Source organism: Phacochoerus africanus, chromosome 1 (assembly GCF_016906955.1).
Source record: "Phacochoerus africanus isolate WHEZ1 chromosome 1, ROS_Pafr_v1, whole genome shotgun sequence".
Taxonomy (NCBI): Eukaryota; Metazoa; Chordata; class Mammalia; order Artiodactyla; family Suidae; genus Phacochoerus; species Phacochoerus africanus.
The window spans coordinates 218,608,360-218,636,297 of record NC_062544.1 but is presented as its reverse complement, the minus strand read 5'-3'; the positions used below and the strand labels follow the sequence as shown (position 1 = coordinate 218,636,297).

General features: G+C 44.0%; 1 protein-coding gene across 1 annotated transcript; it reads left to right on the top strand.

Moving 5' to 3' along the window:
• The first annotated feature begins 1,132 nt into the window (after positions 1-1,132).
• Positions 1,133-12,960, top strand: LOC125132990 (cystatin-A1-like). The gene is made up of 3 exons (XM_047790943.1): positions 1,133-1,286; positions 6,515-6,616; positions 12,750-12,960. Exons 1-3 carry the CDS (start codon positions 1,206-1,208, stop codon positions 12,876-12,878), a joined length of 312 nt encoding a protein of 103 aa, XP_047646899.1. The 5' UTR covers positions 1,133-1,205; the 3' UTR covers positions 12,879-12,960.
• The last annotated feature ends 14,978 nt before the right edge of the window (positions 12,961-27,938 follow it).

Here is a 27,938-nt window from a genome sequence, read left to right as displayed (position 1 = left end):
TGGAGCCTTTTTATCATGCATACGTGTTGCATATCCCCAAAATTGAATACAGCGATAAAAATAAATATTCACGCAAAACCACAATTCTCTTCTAGATAATTTGCCTACAAAGGCTCTCACACGTGTACAAAAGGAGGGAAAAAAGTGTCATCTTGTCTAGAAGGGTAAAATAGAAAAAAACAAACTCTTCATCAATAGGGGAATAGGTAGGTAAAGTATGGAATAGCATAGAGCAGATAAAATAAACGATGACGGTAGTAGATAGACAGACAGACAGAGAGAGAGACAGATAGAAGTAGGTACATAAACAGATCTGTCATAGGGTAACAGTTAAAGGAAGGGAACTAGATTGATCTCTGTGGATCAACATGGAATGATTCGAAAACATATTGAGTAGGAAATAAAGCATACTATAGAATATATGTTTAGATAAAATTTACGCAGTTTTTTTTTAAAAAAACATGAACTTAAAGTATAAAAGTGGGGGAGAAGGATACCAAACTCACAACAAAGTTTACCTGGGTGGAGGGCAAGATTGGGGGTGGCAGGTGTGGGGAACCTCTCATAGTTTCTTTCTTCAAAACAATTACCCAAAAAAAAAGGTGGGAAGCAAATATGACGAAATGTTACAAGTAGTCATTCCGGGTGATAGGATACAGGTGTTTGTTGTTTTATTGTTTGTGTTTTTTCCATATTTTAAATAGTCCTACTGCAAATAAGAGTGAAATACAACTACCTGGCCAAGGTTCTCCAGACACATCCTCGCACCTTCCTTAGACACTCAAGTCAATTTTCAACAATCAGCCTTGGCATTCTGAATAAATAGCCCTTTCAAAGAATAACAAATTTCTTAGAGGTTTTAAACATGGGGACACTCTCTGGTTGTGGTTTCGGATTTCAAACGTCAAATGCAACAGGAAGGAATCATTACAAAGAGAACGTGGGGAAGTTTGATGCTTGTTCTGGCAGGCCTTCTCCTACACACCCACTCCCTTCCTCCCCACCCTTCATTCCTCCTAGGTCCTCTCAGGTGTTGTGTCAAGGAAGCAAGAAGACTTAACTCCAAGGCATATTCCTCTTCCCAGTGCTCTTTCCTCTTTGTGGAAAACATTCTATAGGCGGAGCTTGTGAACACCACCCTCTCTTAAAACCAGAGTCTCCACTCTAGCCTGACCACTTCAGCACCTGCCTCCTGCCCAGAGAAGATGGAATCAGACAAAATGTTGGCTGGAGGCTTAACTGAACCCAGACCTGCCACTCCAGAAATCCAGGAGATTGCCACCACGGTGAGTGGATACAGCCCATGACAAGCTTTGATGCAAAATCTTGGTTCCTAGGTTGGTGCCCTCTTCAGTGTGTGGGTGAACATGGAAACCAGATCATGGGGAAATGGGTGGTTTTGCTCAGGTCTCCTTACAATCAAAACGTTTCTCAGATGAAACCTCTCATAATCCTAACTGTGAGAGTGATCTTGAGCCGCTCACATCCCTTCTCTGAGCCTCCGTTTCCCCGTTTTCCAAAGAAGCATTTATTTCTATTGGACCACCTCTAAAGGTCTTAGAAGTTACAATTTGAGGATCACTAATTCAGTTTCTGGTGAAGTTTTTCTGTGCTCACCAAATGGAGCCAACATGTAATTAAAATCTGAGGTGGCTAACAATTGACCAGCTAGACTTCAAAAGCACTGCAGGGAAAATTTGTTTCCTGGGTTGAACATTATCATAAAAGGTGATCCACTTACACACATCCTACACATTTGGCTCAATGGACAATGTTTTCGTCTTTCAGTATTTGGAAGATGATTAAACTAGGAGAGAAGAGAAATGGCATAGTCTATGGTGATTCCACAATTGGTTCTGGTGAAAATAGAACTGCCGTTGGTTTGGCAAGCTGATACATTTTTTTCTGTGTTCTCTGACCAGCCATCACCTATATAATCAGAATTTAGGGTAGTGCTTACTGGATGAAAAGACAATAAATATACATTGCTTGTTTAGGTGTGTAATTCTTGCCCTTTGGTTGCTGTGCTTTGCAATTTGAAGCCTTTCCTCCACTGACCTCTCATGTGATTCATCACCCTGGGGCAGGGAGGGAAGACATCCGTCGACTTGTTGTTTTTTTTGTCTTTTAAAGGCTGTACTCCAGACATATGGAGGGTCCCAGGCGAGGGGGGCAATCAGAGCTAAAGCGCTGCCAGGCTACACCACAGCCACAGCAACACAGGATCCGAGCCCTGTCTGTGACCTACAACCACAGCTCACCCAACACCAGATCTTCACCCAATGAGCAAGGCTAGGGATCAAACCTGAATCCTCATGGATACCGGTTGGATTCTTAACCCACTGAGGACACAATGGGAACTCCATGTTTTTTCTAATAGTTTTTTTAATTGTGTATAAGTTTATAGAAATAAGGACTGTTATTACACATGCAGCGATGCATACACACATTACACACACCACACACACACACACACCCTAAGTTAAACCTGATGCTGATACTATTCCTGGCATATACACAGATCCTGATGTTGGCCTGCCAGGACACCAGACAAACGCCTCATTTGCATACCATTATGGACACACCCCAGGAGCTTAGCCTCTCCTGGCTCTTACGCACCCACAAATTTGTGTTCTCCTCCCTGACGGCAGTCTCCTCATCAGTCACCTTTCCCGTTGCCCCCGTGTCCAGAGAACCTGCCCTTCAGCCCACCAGAATCCTTCAGGCACTCACCCTCCCACCTTCATCAGAGCATGCCCAGACCCACTCAGCACTCATCCAGCCTGGATTCCATGATGGGTGGTTTCATATTCTCCTCCACCCATGATTTCCATGACCCTGTGAGCTCAGCCCTTCCAGTCCTCGACTAGAGCTCACTCCATGGCCACCACGTCCTCCTCAGCTTCTGCTTCAGGTTCAGGGAAGATGCAGAAGCACACAAAACTCACCCATTACAAGTCGATGGATTCATGCCAGTGACAACTGCAGCAGCACCCTGGGGCTGCCAGAAGATCCTTGCAACCACGTTCTGTTGGTCCTTTTCTAGACACCCCACACAGGTGGAGCTGAACTTTCTCTCCCCTCAGTTTCTCACTCCCTCCCATGCCCTTGGCAAGACCAGAGGGCATCTCAGGTCCTTCTCTCAGGAGATTGCAGCCACGTGGTGCCAGAATGCCCCGATTTACTTGTCCCCTGCTGATCCCATTCCTCCCTCCAGTCTAAGACTTTGTCCTCCTCTCTTATGCCAGGTGCCATCATTTCTTGCACACTGGGTGCCTTGTTCCATCCTTCTGCCTCCCAAACATACACTCAGATGGCAAATGTCCACAAGCCACCTCTCCCCAACCCTACTCTACTTTCATGCTATTGCCCACACACTCTCACCCTCCAAAACGTCCCAAAACATGACCTCCCCATGCTGCCACCATCATCTGTCTATGCATTTTTCCTAGATTATGCACAAGCCAGAATGATGTTTTTGCACCATGATGGCAGATAGGGCAAAAGCCTACACCTCGGGTGCAGTGTGGCTCAAACCCTCAGATCCCAGAGAATGAACACCTCACCAAGATGTATGCTCTGCAGCAACAAGACATGCTTCAACAGCTCTGGGGGAAGGGCATTTTACCAGGGGCTCCTCCCTGGTGCATCCTTCCCCTGGTTGGGGCCCGAGTGACAAACCTACATGGTTCCCTCCAGCCCCTCAACCACCACCAGACGTGGGGGCTGAGGAAGGGGAATGCTAACTATGTTCAGCTCAAGGTCCATTGACCACCAGACTCTGAACCACCATTCCCAGATGGCCCTCAGCCTCCTAGTACCCCTCCTGCAGGGCCTTTCAACACCACACTGATTTCGGGAACCTAAGGTCTCACTCACCAGCTCCTTCCCACTCTGCCCCTTTGCCTGCTCCTCACCTCAAATCTCATCCTCCCAGGTTCAGAGGATCCACTGTACTCGAGCCATACAAATCTGTCTTACTGGGAAGGGGGCATAGGGCTATGGGTTATAAATACAATGACCCTGAATCGGGGCTCACTGCCTGATAGGTGCCAGTGCACTTATGGAAACCAATCAGGACATGTGAAGTTAACTCTCGCACAGAAAATCCTGAATTTGGGGACTACATAGATACAATGAAAAGCTTACGGATTTGGGTGTGTTTCTGGGACAGACAGAAGTAAAAACTTCTGACACATGGTTAAAGAGAAGAAGAAGGGAGGGAGAGGCAGAGAGAAAGAACGAAAGGAAGGAAGGAGAAAAAGAAAAGAAAAGAAAAAGAAGAAGGAAAAGACAAATCAGGTACTTGCCAGGCAAGGGATGTAAAACTTTAACTCTAACTAGTAATTTTCAGCCTCAAGCAGCTATGTTCCCCTTACAGCTTCAGGTCCCTCATCTGCAAAATGAGGCATAAATAGAGAATTTGGGGTTTAGTGTAGAGATGAACCCTTTCCAACTCAGCTCCTAACTTGACTGTTACCCAGTGTTGGTTCCAAAGGGTTCGGAGGGGGAAGCAAGAAGACAGTGACCTCTCCCCTTACTCATCTCTCTGCCTGCTCATCCACTTTCGTCCTCTTTCTCCTGTACCCTAATTCAACCTATTTCCCCCTTCCTTCCTTCCTTCCTTCCTTCCTTCCTTCCTTCCTTCCTTCCTTCACTATTTACCGTCTTCCTTTATCTACTTTGGAACCTCACTTTCCAGCTCAAGAAAGCCACCACCGTCTCCCCATCTGTTCTGAGGGTTACGGAAGAAATGGGTAGTGGCCCATGAAGTGCTTGCCCTTCAAAAATGGTCTGAGAACCCAAAGAGTTTGCAAATGCCTAGGTCTTTGAAAACAGTTCTGGTACCCAGACTGAGGCACCAAGAGAAAAGGATTCCCATCATTTGACCACTGATGGGAAGGACTGGGTAGCCTTTGGAGAACCCTAGACACACCAGAAGCCTGGCAGAAGCTGTATGTGCCCACGCAGTGCTTCCGTCACGAGCAGTGAGCCAACTGCCCCATAAGCAAGGTATGTGAACACACACATGGGCTCCCAGTCCCTCCAAGTGACAGGAAAGGATTGGAGGAGAAGGGAGAACAAACCTGGAAATATAGAGACAATGGGGGAGAGGCAAACATCTCAGAGACACTGACAAAACTTTGGAAAATGGAAAGCAGATAGACAGTAGAAAACAGGGTGAGGCGTCTAGACAGAGTCTAGGCCACACGGGAAGGTCTGAGCCCGAAGCCAGCAGATTCATGGTGCAGAATTCCAAAATGGCTCCAGCACCAACACCACCACCAGGAACGTGAGGGAGATGAGAACCAGGAGGATCGATGGAAGATCCCTTTAAGGAGCAGTTACATTGCCCCCCAGATCCTTCCCTCTCACTAGCATCCTCCCTCCCTGGAAGACTAACTAATACGAGACCTCCTCCAGAGCAGAAGATTAGAGCTTTCCTCTTAGCAGAAATGGAGTCAGAGAAACCATAGTGGGTACGGGCATATCAAGCCCAGCTCAGAGCAGGAATGGAGGACCCCCACGGAAACCTGGTGGAGTCAGTGGATGTTTGCATATTGAACGTGAGACTCCCTCGCTGCCTTCTCCTCTCCTGCTTGGTTCAGGAATGCTGGCACCTAAACGTCTACCCCTCTATGGAAGACAGAATGATGACCTCCTTTAAAGAGGTCCACATCCTAATCCCTGAATCCTAGAAAAAAATGTTACACAACGTGGCAAAGGGACTTTCAGATGTGAGTACATGATCTTGAGATGTGCTACACGCGTTTTGGCAACTTTGAGTCTGAAATGATTTCCAAACCAAAAATGTTTATGTGAGTAGTAGTAGTAGTACTTTTCTCTTTAGGGCCACACCTGCAGCATATGGGAGTTCACAGGTTAGGGGTTGAACCGGAGTTGCAGCTACCAGCCTATGCCACAGCCACAGAATGCTAGATCGGAGCCACATCTTCGACTCACGCCACAGCTTGCTGCCACACCAGATCCTTAACCCAGTGAGTGAGGCCAGCGATTGAACCCTAATCCTCACGGATACTAGTTGGCTTCTTGACCTGCTGAGGTGTAAGGGAAACTCCTATAATGAAGTAGCAATGACTGGTCTCTCATTTTTATTAACCAAAGATAGAATGAACTTGTGTGTGGGTGTGTGTGTCTGTGTGTGTGTGTGTCTTTATGTTTAGTCTAGGGCCACACCCACACATGGCATATGGAGGTTCCCAGGCTAGGGGTCTAATCAGAGCTGTAGCTGCCGGCCTATACCACAGCCACAGCAACTCAGGATCCGAGCCATGTCTGTGACCTACACCACAGCTCATGGCAACACCCGATCCTTAAGCCACTGAGTGAGGCCAGAGATCGAATCTGCAACCTCATGGTTCCTAGTCAGATTCAATAACCACTGAGCCATGACGGGAACTCCATAGTTTACTTTTTATAAGCACATAATTAACAGGTTTGTAAATCATTTAAATCAATATAGCTTTGGTTATTTGTTTCCTCTTTTCTTAAGGTTAAACCACAGATTGAAGAAGAAACAAAAAAAACTTATGAAAAATTTGAAGCTATTCTTTATAGATCTCAAGTGGTTGCTGGAATAATTTACTACATCAAGGTTAGTGTTCAACATCTCTTTGGCTCCAAAAGATTCTGGATCCCTCACTTCATGTCATGTTCTCTGTCATCCCCACCTGATAATCTCTTTCTTCTCCTTGTCCTATGTCAAGATGCCTACCCAGCATGAAACTTCCCAAGTGGGAAACTCTCAAATTTGGCAAATGATGAGGTCTATTTCACAGATACCTTCTTTTTCCTCTGAATTTAGAACGTTTTCCCATATCAATTCGTTTAAAAATAGTCGATTTGCAGTGTTGTGCCAGTTTCTGCTGTACGGTAAAGCGGATTCTTAATTTCCAGAAAAGGGATAGAAAAAAAATTTCATCGTTTTCAGAATTCAGAGCATAGCTATGGCTGCTTCATCTGTGAGGTGGGATCCTAAAGATGTGGGGCTGGACCAGATGCCATCCTGACGCTTGTTCTGTCTCAAAGCTTTGGGACCCTATGCGTCTAAATTAAATGGATTTAAGGAAGGACTTGAATCATTAGCTAGGAAAATTATGGAAACCATGTTTTCCCTTTAAAGAAGCATTTTTATTACTATAATTTAAATATATTATTTTTGTAGCTCACTAGATTCAAGTGGTAACACTGGGTGTAGTCGGAAGCAGTGGAGCATTAAACCTATCCTTTTTGTTTTTGTTTTTTTTTTTTTTTGCTTTTTAGGGCCACACCCATGGCATATGGAGGTTCTCAGGCTAGGGGTCTAATCAGAGATGTAGCCGCTGGCCTACACCACAGCCACAGCAATGCCAGATATGAGCCACATCTGTGACCTACACCACAGCTCATAGCAACACTGGATCCTTAACCCACTGAGCAAGGTCAAGGATCAAACTTGTGTCCTCATGGATACTAGTCAGGTTCGTTTCCACTGTGCCACGACGGGAACCCCTGAAAGTACCTTAAAAATTATTTTTATACCTCTATAAGAAAATTCAATGACATACCATTGAGTGCTAATAGAAGAAAATAACTGAAGTGTTCGTGAGAGAACCAGTCAAACTAATCAAAAGTGGATATTTTGAAGCCATTTTCATTCTTTTGTATTGAGCAGAGGATATCTGCCTTAAGAAATGAGAACAGGCATTCAAAACATAGTTACTGAATCTTTACTAAACTATCTGACCAGGGCACAGTGTGGTTTATTTCTCCTTAAAAATTAACTCTTTAAGATATGCAAAAAATTACTAATGTTTGTAGCAAAACATAAAGTAAGCATTGCTCACCAGCTCAGCGTGAGAAAATTACAAGACTGGATCACGTAAATAGGTCACCAATCCTACCGTTTATGTGCTCCTTACATATGCCAGGCCCTGAGATTCACAGGAGTGAGATCCTGCCTTGCCCTTAGAAAAGTCTTTTTTTTTTTCACAGTTAGAAAAGAAGAGTTTTTTTTCACAGTTAGAAGAGTTTCCAGTGAAAACTGGTTTTGTTCAAAGATAAACATTTCATCAAAACTCGTATTATTATTTTAGTAATGGATGATTAATCCAAGTGTATACGTTTCACATACAAACCAGCTCATGCGTTTCTTGAGAAGTCCATCAGAAAACTATCTTGAAATTATCTTGACTATTTCTTCCCTTTTATTTTCACAAGCACCTGTCAAGGGACAGGTGGTACTTGTGGACAACTCATCTACAACCAAGGAGTCAGATTATAAACTAGAGAAAAGACAGTCCCTTCAATAAGTGGTGCAGGGAAAACTGGACAGCTGCATGCAAAAGAAGGAAATGAGAACACTCTGTAACACCACACACAAAAATAAACTCAAAGTGGATTAAAGACCTAAACCTAAGGCCAGATACTCTAAAACTCTCAGGGGAAAACACAGGACACTCTTTGACATAAATCATAGCAATATCGTTTCAGATCCACCTCCCAGAGTAATGAAAATGAAACGAAACAAATTGGACCTAATTATACTTAAAAGCTTGTGCACAACAAAGGAAGCCATTCAAACAAACAAAACCAAAACCAAAAACAAACAGGGAGTTCCCACTGAGGCTCAGCAGGATCCGAACCCAACTAGTAGCCACGAGGATGAGGGTTCAATCCCTGGCCTTGCTCAGTGGGTTAAGGATCTGACGTAGCCAAAAGCTGTGGTGTAGGTCAGAGGTGAGGCTCAGATCTGGCGTTGCTGTGGCTGGAGTGCAGGCCAGAAGCTGCAGCTCCTCTTTGACCCCTAGCCCAGGAACTCCCACATCCCTCAGGTGTGGCCATAAAAAGTAAAACAAACCCAAAACACAAAAACAAAACAGAAAGACAATCCACAGGATGGGAGAAAACCTTTGCAAATGAAGCAAGTGGCAAGGGATTAATCTCTAAAATAGATAAACATCTCATGTAGCTCCATATCAAAAAAACAAACAAACAAACAAACAAAAACCAGTCCAAAAATTGTCAAAGGAGGGCGTTCCCTTGGGACAGAGTGGGTTAAAAATCCTGCACTGTCACTGGGGCAGCTCAGGGCACTGCTCTGACAAGGGTTTGAGCCTTGGCTCAGGAAATTCTGCATGCCATGGGTACAGCCCCCCCCCCAAAAAAGAACTAAAGCTCTAAATATACATTTCTCCAAAGAAGACAGATGGACAAAAAGCACATGAAAAGATGTTCAGCATCACTAATTATTAGAGAAGGGCAAATCAAAACTACAGTGAGGAGTTCCTGTCGTGGCGCAGTGTTTAACGAATCCGACTAGGAACCATGAGGTTGCGGGTTCGATCCCTGCCCTTGCTCAGTGGGTTAATGATCCGGTGTTGCCATGAGCTGTGGTGTTGGTTGCAGACACTGCTCGGATCCCGCGTTGCGGTGGCTCTGGCATAAGCCGGTGGCTGCAGTTCCGATTCAACCCCTAGCCTGGGAACCTCCATATGCCACAGGAGCGGTCCAAGAAATAGCAAAAAGACAAAAAGACAAAAAAAAACTGCAGTGAGGTATCACCTCACCCCAGTCAGAATAGCCATCATCAAAAAGCCTACAAACAGGAAATGCTGGCGAAAGTGTGGAGAAAAGGGAACCCTCCTACACTGTTGGTCAGCACATAAGCTGCTACACCCAAAATTAAGAACAATGTGGGGGTTCCTTAAAAAACTCAAATTAGAACTACCATATGATCCAGCAACCCACTCCTGGGCATATATCCAAAGAAAACCGTAATTTGAAAAGATACATGCACCCCCATGTTCATTGCTTGCCCTGTTTACAACAGCCAAGATGTGGAAACAACCACAATGTCCACTGACAGAGGACTGGATAAAGAAGACGTGGTACGTAGATACAATGGATTATTACTCAGCCCTTAAAAATTAACCAAATAATGCTATTGGCAGCAGTATGGACAGACCTAGAGATTATCATACTAAGTAAAGTAAGTCACCCAGAGAAAGACAATTACATGATATTGCTTATATGGGAAATCTAAGAAAGATGATGAAAAAAACTTACTTACACAATAGAAACAGACTCACGGATATCGAAATTAAATGTGTTACCAAAAGGGAAACATGAGACAGAGGAGGGATCAATTAGGAGTTTGGAATTAACGTATGCATACTACTATATATACAGTAGAGAACTAAGAAGGGCCTACCCTATGGCACAGGGAAATCTACTCAATATTCTGGAATAAACAACCTATAGGGGAAAAGCATCTGAGAAAGAACGGATATATGTATATGTATAACCGATTCACTTTGCTGCACATCTGAAAATACACAACATTGTAAGTCAAATCTACTCCAATAAAATTAAAAAAAAAGATTCAGGGCAAAATAGGACTGTGGCTTTGGTGTCAGATACTCCTGGATTTGAACATGTGCTTGGCTTGTTTGATTCGTCAAAACCTGTGTGATCCACAGTCCCTCATCTTCTCTGAGCCTTAATTCCCTTATCTACACTTGATCCTTTGCTCAGGAGATTCTGCATGCCATGGGTGCAGCCAGAAAAAAAAAAAAACACCATAAATAATAATAACCTACTTTGCAGGGTGTGGTGTGGAATAAATGAACTAGAAATGTACTCAGCACCTGCTATGTGCAGGGCACTGTTCTAAGGGTTGTGCATGTAGAAGCTCATTTCATCCTCTCAACATATCCTCATTCCTGTGTTCTTGATGAGAAAATTGAGCCCTGGGGAGGTGAAGGAACTAGCAAGGGCCAAACCACTGTAAGAGCACAGGCAGAATTTGAACCCAGGTAGTCTGATGCTTCTCTACGGGCTGTGCTGCCTCTAATAATGTATGCAAAGGCTGGTGTCCCGATCTCAGCACAGAACGAGTGCTTTTGAAAGGTGACCCCATGGAGTGAGAAAAAAAAAAAAAACCCACTGAGGATGGAGTCTGGATTTGAAGTTGGGCTCTGTCACTTTAACTGAGATATTTATAGAAAATTAATGTCTCTGAAGCTGCTTCTGCATCCGTAAAATCGTCCTTGTCCCACCATTCTTCAGGCCTAGAACAAAATGTAAATAGAATCAGGTATATAAAATGGTCATCATAGTGTCAGACTCAAGGTAAACATTTGATAAATGCCATTTATTAAAAATAGGTTAGGCAGACTCATAAAGAATGAACGAGCAGTTCCCTGTGGGGAGGGGGACAAGATAGGGGTAGGGGATAAACAGGTACAAACTGCTATGTATAAAATGAATATGCTACAAGGCTATATTGTACAGCCATTCTTTTCTAATAAATTTTAAAACAAAAATTGGGTTAGGGAGTGACATCAAAGCACAGTAAATATTATTATTTTATCGTCTGAACCAAGAATAAGAGAGGAAATTCTTACCATGGGAGTTCTCATTGTGTCCTCAGGGTTAAGGACCCAAGGCTGTCTCCATGAGGATGCAGATTTGATCCCTGGCCTCTCTCAGTGGGTTAAGGATCTGGCATTTCCACAAGCTGCTGCATTGGCCACAGATGCGGCTCAGATCCGGTGTTGCTGTGGCTGTGGTGTAAGCCAGCAGCTGCAGCTCCAATTTTGACCCCTAAACTAAGAACTTCCAGGAGTTCCCATTGTGGCTCAGTGGTACAGAGCCCGACCAGGATCCATGAAGAGGCAGGTTTGGTCCCTGGCCTCACTCGGTTGGTTAAGGATCAAGGGGTTGCTGTGAGCTGTTTGTAGGTCCTGGAAATGGCTTGGATCCCGCATTCCTGTGGCCAAGTGTAGGCTGGCAGCTGCAGCTCCACTTCAACCACTCGACTGGGAACATCCATTAGAGTTAAGCGTGGCACACCAACAACCCTCCCCACAAGAAAAAAGACAAAAAACAAAACAAAAACAAAAACACCTAGGAACTTCAATATGCTGCAGCTGCAGCCATGAGAAGGAAAAAAAATTCTTACCATGATTATCTAGGCCCTAGTTTCATGCCCAATATGACCATTTCAATCTTCAAAGCCACAGTCTCCAAGCAAGATCCCTTTCCTTTAGAAGGTAACCAGACTGACCACTCTTGGACCCTGCCAAGTCTTACGTGAGGGCATTGAGAAAGCAGGTTCTAACAAAGATATGGGAACCACATGTTCCAATATTCTGGGGTAATTCTGACTTCCTTCTCCCTTCTCATACCATGTGGCAAATCAAGTATCCCAATTTGGGAGTCAGAAAAGAGATTCAATGGGTGTTCCCATTGTGGCTCAGTGGTTAACCAACCTGACTAGGATCCATGAGGACTCAGGTTTGATCCATGGCCTTTCTCAGTGGGTTAAGGATCTGGCATTGCCGTGAGCTGTGGTGTAGGGTTGCAGACGCAGCTCAGATCCTGCATTGCTGCGGTGTAGGCTGGCAGCTCTAGATTCGATTCTACCCTAGCCTGGGAATTTCCAAATGCCACAGGAGTGGCCCTAAAAAGAAAAAAAAAGAAGAAAAAAAAAGAGAGAGAGAGAAAGAAAGTCAGAGATAAAATAAAATGAACCTAGGACCTATGCCTCTGGCCATATCCTCAGCCTGTCCTTTCTCTCGGAAAATGCAGGGATAGGTTTAGGGAAACCAAGGGTCTAGGAAGGATGCTCTAGGAATGCTATTCCAAACCAGCATATCGCACCAAAGACTTTCTGGGTCTGTAGATCTTTCACTTGACATAGACCACATGTGACTGAACCTCCTTTTTCTTTTTTTACCTTTCAGGTTCATGTAGGTGGTAATAGCTACGTTCACATAAAAGTACTTCAAAGTCTTCCTTACCAAAATAAGCCTTTGGAACTTAGTGGCTACCAGGTCGACAAAACCAAGGATGATAAGCTGACCGGCTTTTAGCAGCATGATCTGGAAGCAGCTGATTCTACCCACTGGCTCTTGAGTAATGATCCCTGCTAATAAATGTAACTATCAATATAAAGAAGTGTTCCTTTTTTAGACCTAGAGATGATCATACGAAGTAAAGCAAGTGAGAAAGAGAAGGACAAATACCATATGCTATCACTTGTATATGGAATCTAAAATATGACACAAAGGAACCTATCTGTGAAACAGAAACAGACACACAGACATAGAGCACAGGCGTGGGGTTGCTGGGGGGTGAGGGGTGGGATGCATTGGGAGTTTGGGATTAGCAGAGGCAGACTATTATATGTAGAATGGATAACCCACAAGGTCCTACTGTATAGCACAGGGAACCATATTCGGCATCCTCTGATCAACCACAATGGGAAAAAAAGGTTCCTTTTCAAAAAAACTCATCCTTTCAACTGGTTCTCGTCTCTGCTGTATCACAGGAATTTGTCCTTTCTTCAAATCAATGCTATTTCTTGAGGAGTTCCCGTCGTGGTGCAGTGGTTAACCAATCCGACTAGGAACCATGAGGTTGTGGGTTCGGTCCCTGCCCTTGCTCAGCGGGTTAACGATCCGGCGTTGCCGTGAGCTATGGTGTAGGTTGCAGACGCGGCTCGGATACCGCGTTGCTGCAGCTCTGGCATAGGCCGGTGGCTACAGCTCCGATTCAACCCCTAGCCTGGGAACCTCCATATACCGCGGGAGCAGCCCAAGAAATAGCAACAACAACAACAACAAAAAAAGACAAAAGACAAAAAAAAATGTTATTGCTTGAGGGTAGAAATTCCATACAAACTGAGGTCAGGTGGAAATCTTAGAAAGACTAGCCAAGCCTAACAAAACCGGCTAAAGGATAAAACCACCAGCACTCCCAGCACGCCCCTCTGGGCAGGCCAGGTCCTAGGTCTTAAGTGCCCTGCGGCTACCGAGACGCCAGTGTTACATCTCCACCTACACATTTTAAAATTGAATCAAGGAGTTCCCACTGTGGCTTAGAGGTAACGGACCCGGCTAGTGTCCATGAGGATGCAAGTTCAATCCCTGGCCTTGCTTAGTGGGTTGAGGATCTGGCAAGGACACGAGCTGTGGCATAGGTTGCAGACGAGGCCTGGATCCCGAGTTGCTCTGGCTGTGGTTTGGTCGGCAGCTGTAGCTCCGACTGGACCCCTAGCCTAGGAACAGGGGCAACCCTACAAACCCGAAAAATGAAATAACATTTTTCAAAATTAAACCAAGTTAAGGATTTTATACAATATATTTAAATTTTAAAACAATCCCAAACTTACAGATAAGGTGCCCTAGAAACACTTTTCTCCTGGACATTTGAAAGCAATCTATACTGTCACCCCATCCCCAACAAATACGTTACTGTGCGTTTCCTACAAACCAGTTCATTCTCTTGAATAACAAGGGAAAGCAAGTCACTCCCTGTCGCTGGGGAACAGAGCAGAGAGGAGGGCGGCGGGAAGTAAGCAGGAGCCAGAGTGCCAAGGTCTTCACAAGGCATCTTGAGGAACTGGTACTGACCTCCAAGGTAGTGAGACACTAGTGAGGAAGTTTAAGCAGGAGACACGTTTTGCTTGCTCGTTTCTAAAACTGCAGTGGAAAAGTCATTCAATAGACCGACAGCAATGATCTCTAAATGCCAGTGGAGTTGCTGTCCCTTCTTCATGCCCCAGGAGACCCCGCACACATTCACTGAGGTCAAGTCCTCTCCCCTTTCACAGGGGTGCCCTCAGCGGGCCACTGTGTTCAGAAACAGGAGCTCACTTTGCTTAAGCCTTTTATTCACATCTGGGCTTTCCTCCCCGACACAACACCGTGAGTTCAGTTAGGCTTCTTCTGGAAACACTGACTAGGAGTGATCATTTCTTGACCATTTTCTATATTCTTCCGAGTTCACACTCAACTAAGTAAGTGTATTTTGGGGAGTTCTGTGGTGGCCTCGTGATCAAGGATGTGGCATTGTCACTGCTGTGGCACAGCTTCAGTCCTTGGCCTGGGAACTTCTATGCGCTGTGGGTATACCCCAAAACAAACAAACAAAAAAAGGTTGTGTTTTTTGAAGAAACAATCACAATTTAGCTCCAAGGCTAAGGACACACAGAAATCCTGAGTAACCTAAGTTAACCGCTAATGCATTTCATTAGATCGTCTGACTCTAGGCAGAACATTCATTTTCCTTGACTTGCAATGAGACTAGATATTTGAATAACCTCCCACCTTGTGAGTGATCCGTGTACAGTTCTAAATTGGTAATGTGGCATAGAAGCAGAGTTTACTGCAGTAGCACTGGGTACATTATCACTGTTTCCCAAACTACTATCTTTGGAGCACAACTTGAACAAGAAACTGACCTATGAGAAACCTTCCTTCTCACTACTGTACTTACTCTGCTATATGTCATGCTCTAGTTAAATTGGCTTTTCAAAGACCAAAGGCATTCTCATTTTCTCTTCGCCAAACAGTCATTTGCAACACACTCTCCACTCCCCATTCCGGACTTGCTACCCTTTGGTTTTTCATATGGAACTTTATCATCTCTTAGCATACTCCAGACTTCTTTTGCGTTTTTATTTTGGCCATGCCTGCAGCATACAGAAGTTCCTGCATCAGGCACTGAAGATGCTCTCGGAAAGCAGGTATTTTTTTTTAATCTGTATGCACTTCTGTGTTATTAGCAGCGGCCAATAGTGCCTAGGACTTGGAAGGTACTCAAATACGTGTTAAAAGAATTTGCAAGTAGATTATCAGCCTTCTGTCAAGGAAGGGCCAAACTCGTCTCTGAACTTTTGCCCCTGCTCTTGGTCCTCTTTTTGGCTAAAATATACCTATCCTTCATGCAACAAAATCAGCAAGTTGTCCTCAAGCAGCAATTACATGCAAGGCCCTTTCAGCAGGCAAATCAACTTTCAAGAGCAATGCAACATTCTTGTCTTCACACTGGAGGCTTTAAGGGCCATTCATCACAAACTAAACATACTAAGATTCTTTTATACTAAAGGGCACTCCATAATGGCATACTTGCACATTTTTTGCACAATACCGTACATAGAGATCAGTGGAACAGGATGGAAAGCCCAGAATTCAACCCACGCCCCTACAGCCAACTCATCTATGACCAAGGAGGCAAGAACATACAATGGAGTAAGGACAGCTTGTTCAATAAGTGGTGCTGGGAAAACTGGACAGCCACAGGGAAAAGAAGGAAATTAGAACACTCCCTAACACCGTACACAAAAAAGAAAATCCAAATGGTTGTACGACCTAGGTATAAGACCAGACACTATCAAACTCTTAGAGGAACACATAGGCCAAACACTCTCTGACATAAACGACAGCAGCATCTTCTCAGATCCACCGCCTAGGGTAATGACAGCAAAAACAAAAAGAAACAAATGGGACCTAATCAAACTTCAAGGTTTCTGCACAGCAAAGGAAACCCTCAACAACACTAAAAGACAACCCACAGAATGGGAGAACATCGTTGCCAGTGCATCAACTGACAAGGGATTCATCTCCAAAACTTACACCTTCTGCAGCTCCATGCCAAAAAAACAAACAACCCCATCAAACAATGGGCAGAAGATCTAAACAGACAGGTCTCCAAAGAAGACATACAGATGGCCAAAAAACACATGAAAAGATGTTCATCATCACTCATCACTAGAGAAATGCAAATCAAAACCACGATGACATACCACCTTACACCAGCCAGAATGGCCATCATCAAAGAGTCTACAAAACAAGAAGTGCTGAGAGGGTGTGGAGAACAAGGAACCCTAGTACACGGGTGGTGGCATTGTAAACTGGTGCAACCACTGTGGAAAACAGTGTGGAGATGCCTCCGAAAACGAAACGTAGAACTACCACTTGAGCCAGCAACCCCACTCCTGGGCATCTATCCAGAGAAACCACGACTCGCAAAGACGCATGTACTCCGATGTTCGTTGCGGCACTATTTGCAATAGCCAAGACATGGAAACAACCTCCATGTCCATCCACAGAGGAGTGGATCAAGAAGGTGAGGTACATACACACAATGGCATATTGCTTGGCCATTAAAAGGAATGAAATACTGGCATTTGTAGCAGCATGGATGGACCTAGAAATGATCATGCGAAGTGAAGTCAGCCATACAATGAGACACCAACATCAAATGCTTTCACTGACATGTGGAATCTGAAAAAAACGACAGACTGAACTTCTTTGCAGAACAGATGCTGACTCACAGACATTGAAAAACTTATGGTCTCAGGAGGAGACAGGGTGGGGGTGGGGGATATGCTTGGGTTATGGGATGGAAATCCTGTGAAATGGGATTGTGATGATCAATATACAACTACATATGTAATAAATTCATTTGAGTAGTAAAAAAAAATTTTTTTAAAAAGCGAATAAAGATATCTGTCACGTTTTTTGAAATGAGTGTCAGATCCTTCTTCATATTCTTGAGGGGAGATGAGTCTATTGCAAAATTATATAAATTTATATAATGTTTCATATAATGTTTTCTTCACCAACATCCTAACAACCAAACAAGTAACACATCCTAAATGTTAAAAAATATTCTATGATTGAGTGTGTGTCCATAGGAAACCATGAGTTTTACTGACTGACAATAACAAAAATTTGTACAGCCATTCCGTGGACTATAATGCCAGCATAAAAAAGAATAAGGAAGCTCTTTATGTCCTAATTTGAAAAGATCTCCAGACATATGAAGGGAAAAAATCAAAGTGTGGACAATATCCTTCCATTTGCCTGATAAAGGGGGAAATTGTGTGTGTGTGTGTGATTGTGTATACACATATGTATACATACACATACATAAAATTTTAAAAGGTGCAAATGTCTGAAAGCATATCTATCCTTTCAGAAGAATGGGAAAGAGGGTGGTGGAAAGAAAGGGATGAAAGGTATAATTTTCCTGTATATCCTAAATTTAATCTTATGTCGAAAATTTTTAAAAATTGTACAAATCTAAAATGGATTTTACCCTCAATCTTTACTGATGTAAGGCATTTTAAGGTAAAAAAACAAACAACAAACCAAAAGACCCCCCAAAGAAACTAACCCATGCTGGCCAATGAGGACTATCATATAGAAAAAGCAACACAGGGTACTGGTCTTTAATTTCTCAAGCTGGGTGGTGGATACACGTTCATTTCATCCATAGTCTTTAAATACCACATGTCACATGCCCTTTGACATATGTGTCTCACAATTAAAATGAACCATGCAGAAATGATATAACTCTTTCTGGCCTTTTCCTCTTGGAGCTCCCAGCCCTGACATCTCCCTGAAGTTCCCGGTGTTTGGACCAGAGAAGGGTTCAGAGGACTGGTCTTGACACACTGATTGCGACGATCTATAGAACTTGACTGAACCTCTCTCAATCCTTCTCCTAAAGAATTTCCCAACAATTTTTTGCTAGAATATTGCACCACGGCTGCATTCCCTCCTTTGGAAATAAGAAGCCCCATTTTCTGTGGAGAGGAGGGACCATAGTTTCTTTTAAACGATGATCAAGTCTAAAATGCTTCACTCATCCCACTGTAATACATGTTACACACATCAACTTCTGCACTGGGTTTTCCACCCTAGATGCTCACTGTACCCACTCACATCACACCCCAAGAGTACAAGCTATCTCTCCAGAATATATAAGTGGACAAATGTTGCCAAAATCTTTCAGTGGGTGAACACCGTATCACCTGGAAAGGGCAGAAAGAGGAAATCTTGGCAAAGAGAAGAGGATAAAGAAATGTAATAAAGCAAGGCAATTGAATTGGCATGCTGCAATGTATTCACGGCCCTGCAAGTGGATGCACTCTAGGGTTTGGTTCAGTTAACCTCCTCTGGGTTCAGCCCCATTCTACTGGTTAATTTCAAAGGATAAAACAGAATTTGCTGTTCATTCCTTCGGATTGAATAGATTTTTGTCTGTTGGAAAACTCTGAAATTTTAGAGAGGATATGCAGACATCCTTGCTCAGAAATCTGAAGTCAAAATTTGGTGATTTTTGACTACATGTAAAGTCCTGAGGAGTTCCCATCATGGCGCAGTTGTTACCAAATCCGACCATGAACCATGAGGTTGCGGGTTCGATCCCTGGCCTTGCTCAATGCGTTAAGGATCTGGCATTGCCACGAGCTGGGCTGTAAGTCGAAGACACGGCTCTGATCTCGCGTTGCTATGGCTCTGGTATAGGCCGATGCCTACAGCTCCGATTCGACCCCTGGCCTCGGAACCTCCATATGCCACGCATGTGGCCCTAGAAAAAGACAAAAATGCTACTGCTAATAATAAATAAATAAAAATGGCAGCTTGCCATGAAGGGCACTATGGCACTGTGAATGATATCTGACAGCCCCACTGTGATTCTTTGTCAGAAACATTCCCTGAACCCTAGCCTCAAGTGAGCTGAGAGAACATTTTGCACAGCCTGGCTATGCCATAAAGTGCACTGTGCCTTTTCACAAAGGATTGACTTTCCCAGAGGTATGGCTTGGATTCAGTGTCCTTCAGGAGAACTTCCCACAGCCCTGCAGCAGGAAAATCATGGCATTAATGGAGTAAAGCGCCACGTTCAAGCTCAAAAAGCCAAAGCTTTGCAAGAGGATCAAACATCTGATAAAGAGAAAGACTTTTGAAACCAGCACAGCCTACGAAAGTAGACAAAACGGGGGAGTTCCCTGTGTGAAGCTGAAGGTCAGGATCTGGTATTGTCACTTGCAGTGGCTCCGGTTATGCCTGTGCCAAGGTTCAGTCCCTGGCCTGGCAACATCCACATGCCATGGGTGTGGCCCCACCAAGAAAGGAAACAATACCTGCAAAAAGCATCTCTATTTCATTACCTCTGTTTAATGCATTCAATAACACGGAGATATTAACGGTGGTGCTTTTCGTTTCTGCCCTTCCTTGTATGCGACTCTTCCCCTGTCAGTCAGAGGCATCCATCCCACCCTGAGAAGAGCCGGGACAAATACGTAGGGTAGGACAAAAGCCACATTGGCTTTGGAGGCAGTTTTTTGCTTCTACAACGAATTATTGAGAATCAGAGGGAGAATACCTGAGAGGGCACAAAGTCTAGCAAGAGAACAGAAGCTCTGCGGCTTACCCATGCCTGACCACTGGGAAGACTAGATGCGGAGCACCTGGACTAGTTGGGAAACAGAGAGGTGGAAATGGGCTGTGGCCTGGAAACAGTTTGGAGTCCTAGATGGGAGAGGATCTGACTTGGGAAAACCATGGGAAGGTGTTGAGGATTATCTGCAGCCAGACCCATCGTTTAAAGTGACTTCTAGCCTGTTTTTTGTTTGTTTGTTTTTTGGGTTTTTTTTTTTTTTTGGATTTTACGGACACACCCTCAGCATATGGGGGTTCCCAGGCAGGGGTCCAATTGGAGCTATACCTGCCAGCCTGCCCCGCAGCCACAGCAAAATCAGATCTGACCCTTGTCTGAGACCTACACCACAGCTCATGGCAACACCAGTTCCTTAACCAAATGAGCGAGGCAAGGGGTCGAACTTCATGGTTCCTAGTCAGATTTGTTTTCACTGTGCCGTGACAGGAACTCCTCCTGACTTGTGGCTTCTTGAGTGAGCATCATGTCATCCACATTTGCTGTTCTCCTTACACATAGATGAAGCATCCCATGGACAGCCATCTGCTCAGCATCCCTTAGATGATCCAGCAAGACACCTACTGATCTCCAAGACACCTACTGATCTGTCAAGTATTTACAAAACACTATAACCCATGAAGCAGGGAGTTCCCATGGTGGCTCAGCACAAAGGAAGCTGACCAGCATCCATGAAGACGCATGTTTGACCCCTGGTCTCGTTCATTGGGTTGAGGATCCGGCATTACCATGAGCTGTGGTATAGGTTGCAGGCATGGCTCGGACCCCAAGGTTCTATGGCCATGGTGTAGGCCACCTGCTATAGCTCCACTTTGACCCCTAGCCTGGGAGCCTCCATATGCCTTGGGTGTGGTCCCAAAAAGGCCAAAAAAGAAAGAAAGAAAGAAAGAAAGAAAGAAAGAAAGAAAGAATGAAAGAGAAACACCTTTCTATGTACTAATGTAAAACAATCTCCAAAATATATTGGTAGGGGTAAGAGAGAATTTAACAGTTTATGTAGGAGGTAGCATTTGTACCATTTATACAAGAAAAGTATATATACATGTATCTGTATGTATCTGTGTAGTTCATAATATACTCGTATGTGTAAAGCACATCTCTGAAAGATAACAGAACCTGGGGACAGTAGTTGTCTCAGGAGAGTAGAAGGGTGGCTGAGGAATGGAGTGAGTGAAGCATTTCTTATACTAGAAATCCTTTTGAGCCTTTTTATCATGCATACGTGTTGCATATCCCCAAAACTGAATGCAGCGATAAAAATAAATATTCACACAAAACCACAATTTCTCTTCTAGATAATTTGCCTACAAAGGCTCACACACATGCACAAAAGGAGGAAAAAAACGTGTCATCTTGTTTAGAAGGGTAAAAAACTAGAAAAAACGAAACTCTTCCTCAATAGGGGAATAGGTATGTAAAGGATGGAATAGCATATAGCAGTCAGATAGAATAAATGATAGGCAGGTAGATAGATAGACAGACAGACAGACAGACAGACAGACAGACAGACAGTGAGACAGATAGAAGTAGGGAGATAAGCAGATCTATCGTAGGGTAAAAGTTAAAGGAAGGGAACTAGATTGATCTCCGGGGATCAACATGGAATGATTCATAAACATATTGAGTAGAAACAAAAGCATAATATAGAATACACGTTTAGATAAAATTTAGGCAGTTTTTTTAAAAGACATGAAAAAAGATATAAAAGTGGGGGAGAAGGATACCAAACTCACAACAAAGTTTACCTGCGTGGAGGGCATGATTCGGGGTGGCAGGAGTGGGGAACCTCTCATGGTTTCCTTTCTTCAAAACAATTACCAAAAAAAAAAGGCAGGATGCAAACATGATGAAATGTTACAAGTAGTCATTCCGGCTGATAGGAATGCAGGTGTTTGTTGTTTTATTGTATGTGTTTTTCTGTATTTTAAATAGTCCTACTGCAAATAAAAGTGAAATACAACTACCCGGCCAAGGTTCTCCAGACAGATCCTCGCACCTTCCTTAGACAGCCAAGTCAATTTTCAACAGTCAACCTTGGCATTCTGAGTAAATAGTCCTTTCGAAGAATAAAAAATTTCTTAGAGGTTTTAAACATGGGGACACTCTCTGGTTGTGGTTTCGGATTTCAAACGTCAAATGCAACAGGAAGGAACCCTTACAAAGAGAACTTGGGGAAGTTTGACAGTTGTTCTAGCAAGACTTCTTGTACACACCCACTCCCTTCCTCCCCACCCTTCACTCCTCCTAGGTCCTCTCAGGTGTTGTGTCAAGGAAGCAAGAAGACTTACTCCAAGGCTTACTCCTTTCCCCAGGGCTCTTTGCTCTTTGTGGAAAACATTCTATAGGGGGAGCTTGTGAACACCACCCTCTCTTAACACCAGAGTCTCCACTCTTACCTGACCCCCTCAGCACCAGCCTCCTGCCCAGAGAAGAAGCAATTAGCCAAAATGTTGGCTGGAGACATAACTGAAGCCAGACCTGCCACTCCAGAAATCCAGGAGATTGCCACCACGGTGAGTGGATACAGCCCATAACAAGCTTTGATCCAAAATCCTGGTTCCGTGCTATTAGCTTTTCTTTAATAAAGATTTTGCTTGCTTGATGCCTGTGTGTTCTCTGAATTCATCCTTCGCCTGCCATGGACAAGAACCTGGATTCCTGGATCATCTTTCTGGTATGTGTAGGAACTTAAAAGACACGTTACTTGCTGGTACAGTTGACTCATTAACATTGAACTCAGACAGGGTTAAGATGGTGGAATAGAAGGATTGGAACTAAACTTCTCTCCTAAAAACAACAAAAGTCACAACTAAAAGCTGTGCAATCTTTACTCAAATGGACCAGAAACCTTAAAAAAGATATCCTACACCAAAAGAGAAAGAGGAGGCCACAGCAAGTGGTAGGAGGGGCGATTTTGACATATAAACAACTCCATACCTCCTGGGTGGGAAGCCCCACACACTGGAAACTAACTGGTTCATGGAGACTCACCTACAGGAGTGAGAGTTCTGAGCCCCACATCAAACTCTCACAAATGGGGATCTGGCACTGGGAGAAAGAGCCCCTGGAGCATCTGGCATGGAAGGCCAGTGGGGCTGGTGTGCAGGAGCTCCATGGGATTGGGGGGAATGGAGGCCCCATGCTTAAAAGGTGCACACAGACTTTCACGTGCACTGGGTCCCAGGGCAAGGCAACGTCTCCATAGGAATCTGGGTCAAACTTGGCTGCAGGTCTTGGGGGACAGCCTGGGAACACAGGGGTGAATGTGGATTGTTGTGAGGGAAGGACGTTGGAGGCAAAGCTCTCGGGAATATTCAACAGCAGGTGCCTTCCTCTGGAGGGGGCCACTTTGGGAAAATCTGGCCCTACCCTCCAGTAGGTCAGTGTTGTGAAGCCCCAGGACAAACAACAATCCAGGTGGGATCACAGCCCCACCCCTCAGTAAACAGGCTACCTAAAGACCCCTCAGGCACACACCCCCCTCTAATCCCACCCAGAGACTAAGCCCCACCCACCAGGGGCATTAGAATCAGCTCCACCTACCAGTGGGCAGGCCTCAAACCCCCCCCCCATCAGGAACCCTACAGCTGAAGCCCCCATACCCACTTCAGCCACAAGGGGGGCAGACACCACGAGGAAGAGAGGCTACAACCCTATTATCCGGAACAAGGTCACCACACCAAAAACCTATCAAAATGAAAAGACAGAGAACTATAACTCAGATGACGGAGAAAGGGAACACCCCAGAAAGTCAGCTAAGCGATGAGGAGATTCTCAGCCGCCAGGAAAAAGACTTTAGACTGTGGATGCTGAAGAGGATGCAAGACATTGCAAATAAACTGGAGGCACAGATGGATAACTGACAGGAAACACTGAGCAAAGAGATACAAGATATAAACCTTAAACAAGAAGACATGCAAAATACACTCACTGAAACAAAACAGTCACTAGAAGCAGCCAACAGCAGAATACAGGAGGCCAAAGAACGAATAAGCGAGGTGGAGGACACATTAGAAGAAATAACGAATGCGGAACAGAAAAGAAAAAAAAGATTGCAAACAAATGAAGAGCGTCTCAGAGAACTCTGGGACAACGTTAAACGCACCAACATCCGCATGAGAGGGGTGCCAGAAGGAGAAGAGAGAGAGAAGGGGACAGAAAAACTATTCCAAGCGATAATAGCCAAAAAATTCCCTAACATGGGAAAGGAACCACTCCCTCAAATCCAGGATGCACAACGAGTACCATATAAAAGAAACCCAAGGAGGAACACCCCGAGACACATACTAATCAAACTGACCAAAATTAAAGACAAAGAGAAAAATCTCGAAAGCAGCTAGGGAAAGGAAACAAATAACACACAAGGGAACCCCAACAGGGTTATCGGCAGATTTTTCAGCGGAAACTCTGCAGGCCAGAAGGGAGTGGTATGATACACTTTACATGATGACAGGGAAAAACCTCCAACCAAGGTTGCTCTACCCAGCAAGGCTCTCTTGCAGACCTGAAGGAGAAATCAACACATTCACAGATAAGCAAAACCTGAGAGAACTCAGCAACACTAAACCAGCCTTGCAACAAATACTAAAGAAACTTCTCTAGGGAGAAAAGAACAAGAGAAGAAGGAAAGAAAAAAGAGCAACAGAAACAAAGCCAAAGCAATTGATACAATGGCAAGAAGAACACACATATCAAGAATTACCTTAAGTGTGAATGGACTAATCGCCCCAGCCAAGAGACCCAGACTGGCTGAATGGGTCCAAAAACAAGACCCATATATATGCTGCCTTCAAGAGACCCACTTCACTTCTAGGGACACATACACAGTGAAAGTGAGAGTGTGGAAGAAACTACGTCATGCCAACGGGGATCGAAAGAAAGCTGGAGTAGCCAGACTCACAGCAGACAAAATAGACGTTAGAATGAAGAATATTTTCAGGGACAAAGAGGGTCATTGCATAATGAGCAAAGGATCACTCCAAGAAGAAGAGGGAACAATTTTAAATACCTGCACACCCAACACAGGTTCTCCACAATAGATAAGGCAACTGCTAACAACCTGAAAAGGACAAATCGACAATAACACAATCAGAGTGGCGGCCTTTAACACCCCACTGACAGCAAAGGACAGATCAACCAGACAAGATCCATCAGGAGACACGGGCCCTGAAGGATGCATTAAACCAGACGGACTTCATAGACATTGATAGGACATTCCATCCAAAAGCAACAGAAGACACAGTCTTCCCATGTGCACATGGAACATGCTCTAAGATGGATCACATCCTGGGCTACAAATCCAACCTCGGTAACTTCAAGAAAATTGAAATCATATCAAGCATCTTTTCCCACCACAACACTAGATGACTGGAAATCAACAACAAGACAAAACCTGCAAAAAAAAAACACAAACACGTGGAGACTCAACAACATGCTACTCAACAACCAATGGATCACTGAGAAAATCAAAGAGGAAATTAAAAAATACCCAGCAGCAAAGGACAACGAAGATACGACACTCCAAACCTATGGGATGCACCAAAAGCCATTCTAAGAAGAAAGGTTATAGCAATACAAGCCCACCTCAGGAAACGAGCAAAGGCTCAAATACACAAGCTAGTTTTACATCTAAAGCAGCTCGAGAGAGAACAGACAAGACCTAAAGGCAGCAAAAGGAAAGCAACCATAAAGATCAGGGCAGAAATCAGTGAAATAGAAACAAAGAAAACCATAGAAAGATCAATGAACAAAAAGCTGGTTCTTTGAAAAGATCAACAAAATTGATACGCCCCTAGCCAGCCTTCTCCAGCAAAAAAAGAGAGAGGACTCAAATCAATAACATCAGAAATGAAAAAGGAGACGTAACAACGGACATCACAGAAATACAAAGGATCCTAAGAGACTACTCTACGCAACCATACGCCAATAAAATGGAAAACCGAGAAGAAATGGACAAATTCTTAGGAAAGTGCAATCTTCCAAGACGACACCAAGATGAAATAGAAAAGATGAATGGACCCATCACAAGAACTGAAATTGAAACTGTGATTAAAACACTTCTATACACTAACAATGAAAGAGCAGAAAGAGAAATGAGGGAAGCAATCCCGTTTACCATCGCATCCAAAAGAATAAAACACCTAGGAGGAAACCTACCTAAAGAGACAAAAGACCTGTACTCTGAAAACGATGAGCCACTGATGAAGGAAATCAAAGATGACACAAACAGATGGAAAGACATACCATGCTCATGGACTGGAAGAGTTCATATGATCGCAATGACTATGCTACATAAGGCGGTCTACAGATGCAATGCAATCCCTATCAAATTACCCAGGACGTTTTTTCACAGAACTCGCACAAAATAGTTTAAAGTTTGGTTGGAAGCACAAACGACCCAGAATAGCCAAAGACATCCTGAAGAAGAAAAATGGAGCTGGAGGAACCAGGCTCCCAGACTTCAGACTTGACGACAAAGCGACAATCATCAAAACCCTATGGCACCGGCACAAAGACAGAAATAGGGATCAGTGGAACAGGATGGAAAGCCCAGAATTCAACCCACGCCCCTACAGCCAACTCATCTATGACCAAGGAGGCAAGAACATACAATGGAGTAAGGACAGCTTGTTCAATAAGTGGTGCTGGGAAAACTGGACAGCCACAGGGAAAAGAAGGAAATTAGAACACTCCCTAACACCGTACACAAAAAAGAAAATCCAAATGGTTGAACGACCTAGGTATAAGACCAGACACTATCAAACTCTTAGAGGAACACATAGGCCAAACACTCTCTGACATAAACGACAGCAGCATCTTCTCAGATCCACCGCCTAGGGTAATGACAGCAAAATCAAAAAGAAACAAATGGGACCTAATCAAACTTCAAGGTTTCTGCACAGCAAAGGAAACCCTCAACAACACTAAAAGACAACCCACAGAATGGGAGAACATCATTGCCGGTGCATCAACTGACAAGGGATTCATCTCCAAAACTTACAAACACCTTCTGCAGCTCCATGCCAAAAAAACAAACAACCCCATCAAACAATGGGCAGAAGATCTAAACAGACAGGTCTCCAAAGAAGACATACAGATGGCCAAAAAACACATGAAAAGATGTTCATCATCACTCATCACTAGAGAAATGCAAATCAAAACCACGATGACATACCACCTTACACCAGCCAGAATGGCCATCATCAAAGAGTCTACAAAACAAGAAGTGCTGAGAGGGTGTGGAGAACAAGGAACCCTAGTACACGGGTGGTGGCATTGTAAACTGGTGCAACCACTGTGGAAAACATGTGGAGATGCCTCCGAAAACGAAACGTAGAACTACCACTTGAGCCAGCAACCCCACTCCTGGGCATCTATCCAGAGAAACCACGACTCGCAAAGACGCATGTACTCCGATGTTCGTTGCGGCACTATTTGCAATAGCCAAGACATGGAAACAACCTCCATGTCCATCCACAGAGGAGTGGATCAAGAAGGTGAGGTACATACACACAATGGCATATTGCTTGGCCATTAAAAGGAATGAAATACTGGCATTTGTAGCAGCATGGATGGACCTAGAAATGATCATGCGAAGTGAAGTCAGCCATACAATGAGACACCAACATCAAATGCTTTCACTGACATGTGGAATCTGAAAAAACGACAGACTGAACTTCTTTGCAGAACAGATGCTGACTCACAGACATTGAAAAACTTATGGTCTCAGGAGGAGACAGGGTGGGGGTGGGGGATATGCTTGGGTTATGGGATGGAAATCCTGTGAAATGGGATTGTGATGATCAATATACAACTACATATGTAATAAATTCATTTGAGTAGTAAAAAAAAATTTTTTTTAAAAAGCGAATAAAGATATCTGTCACGTTTTTTGAAAT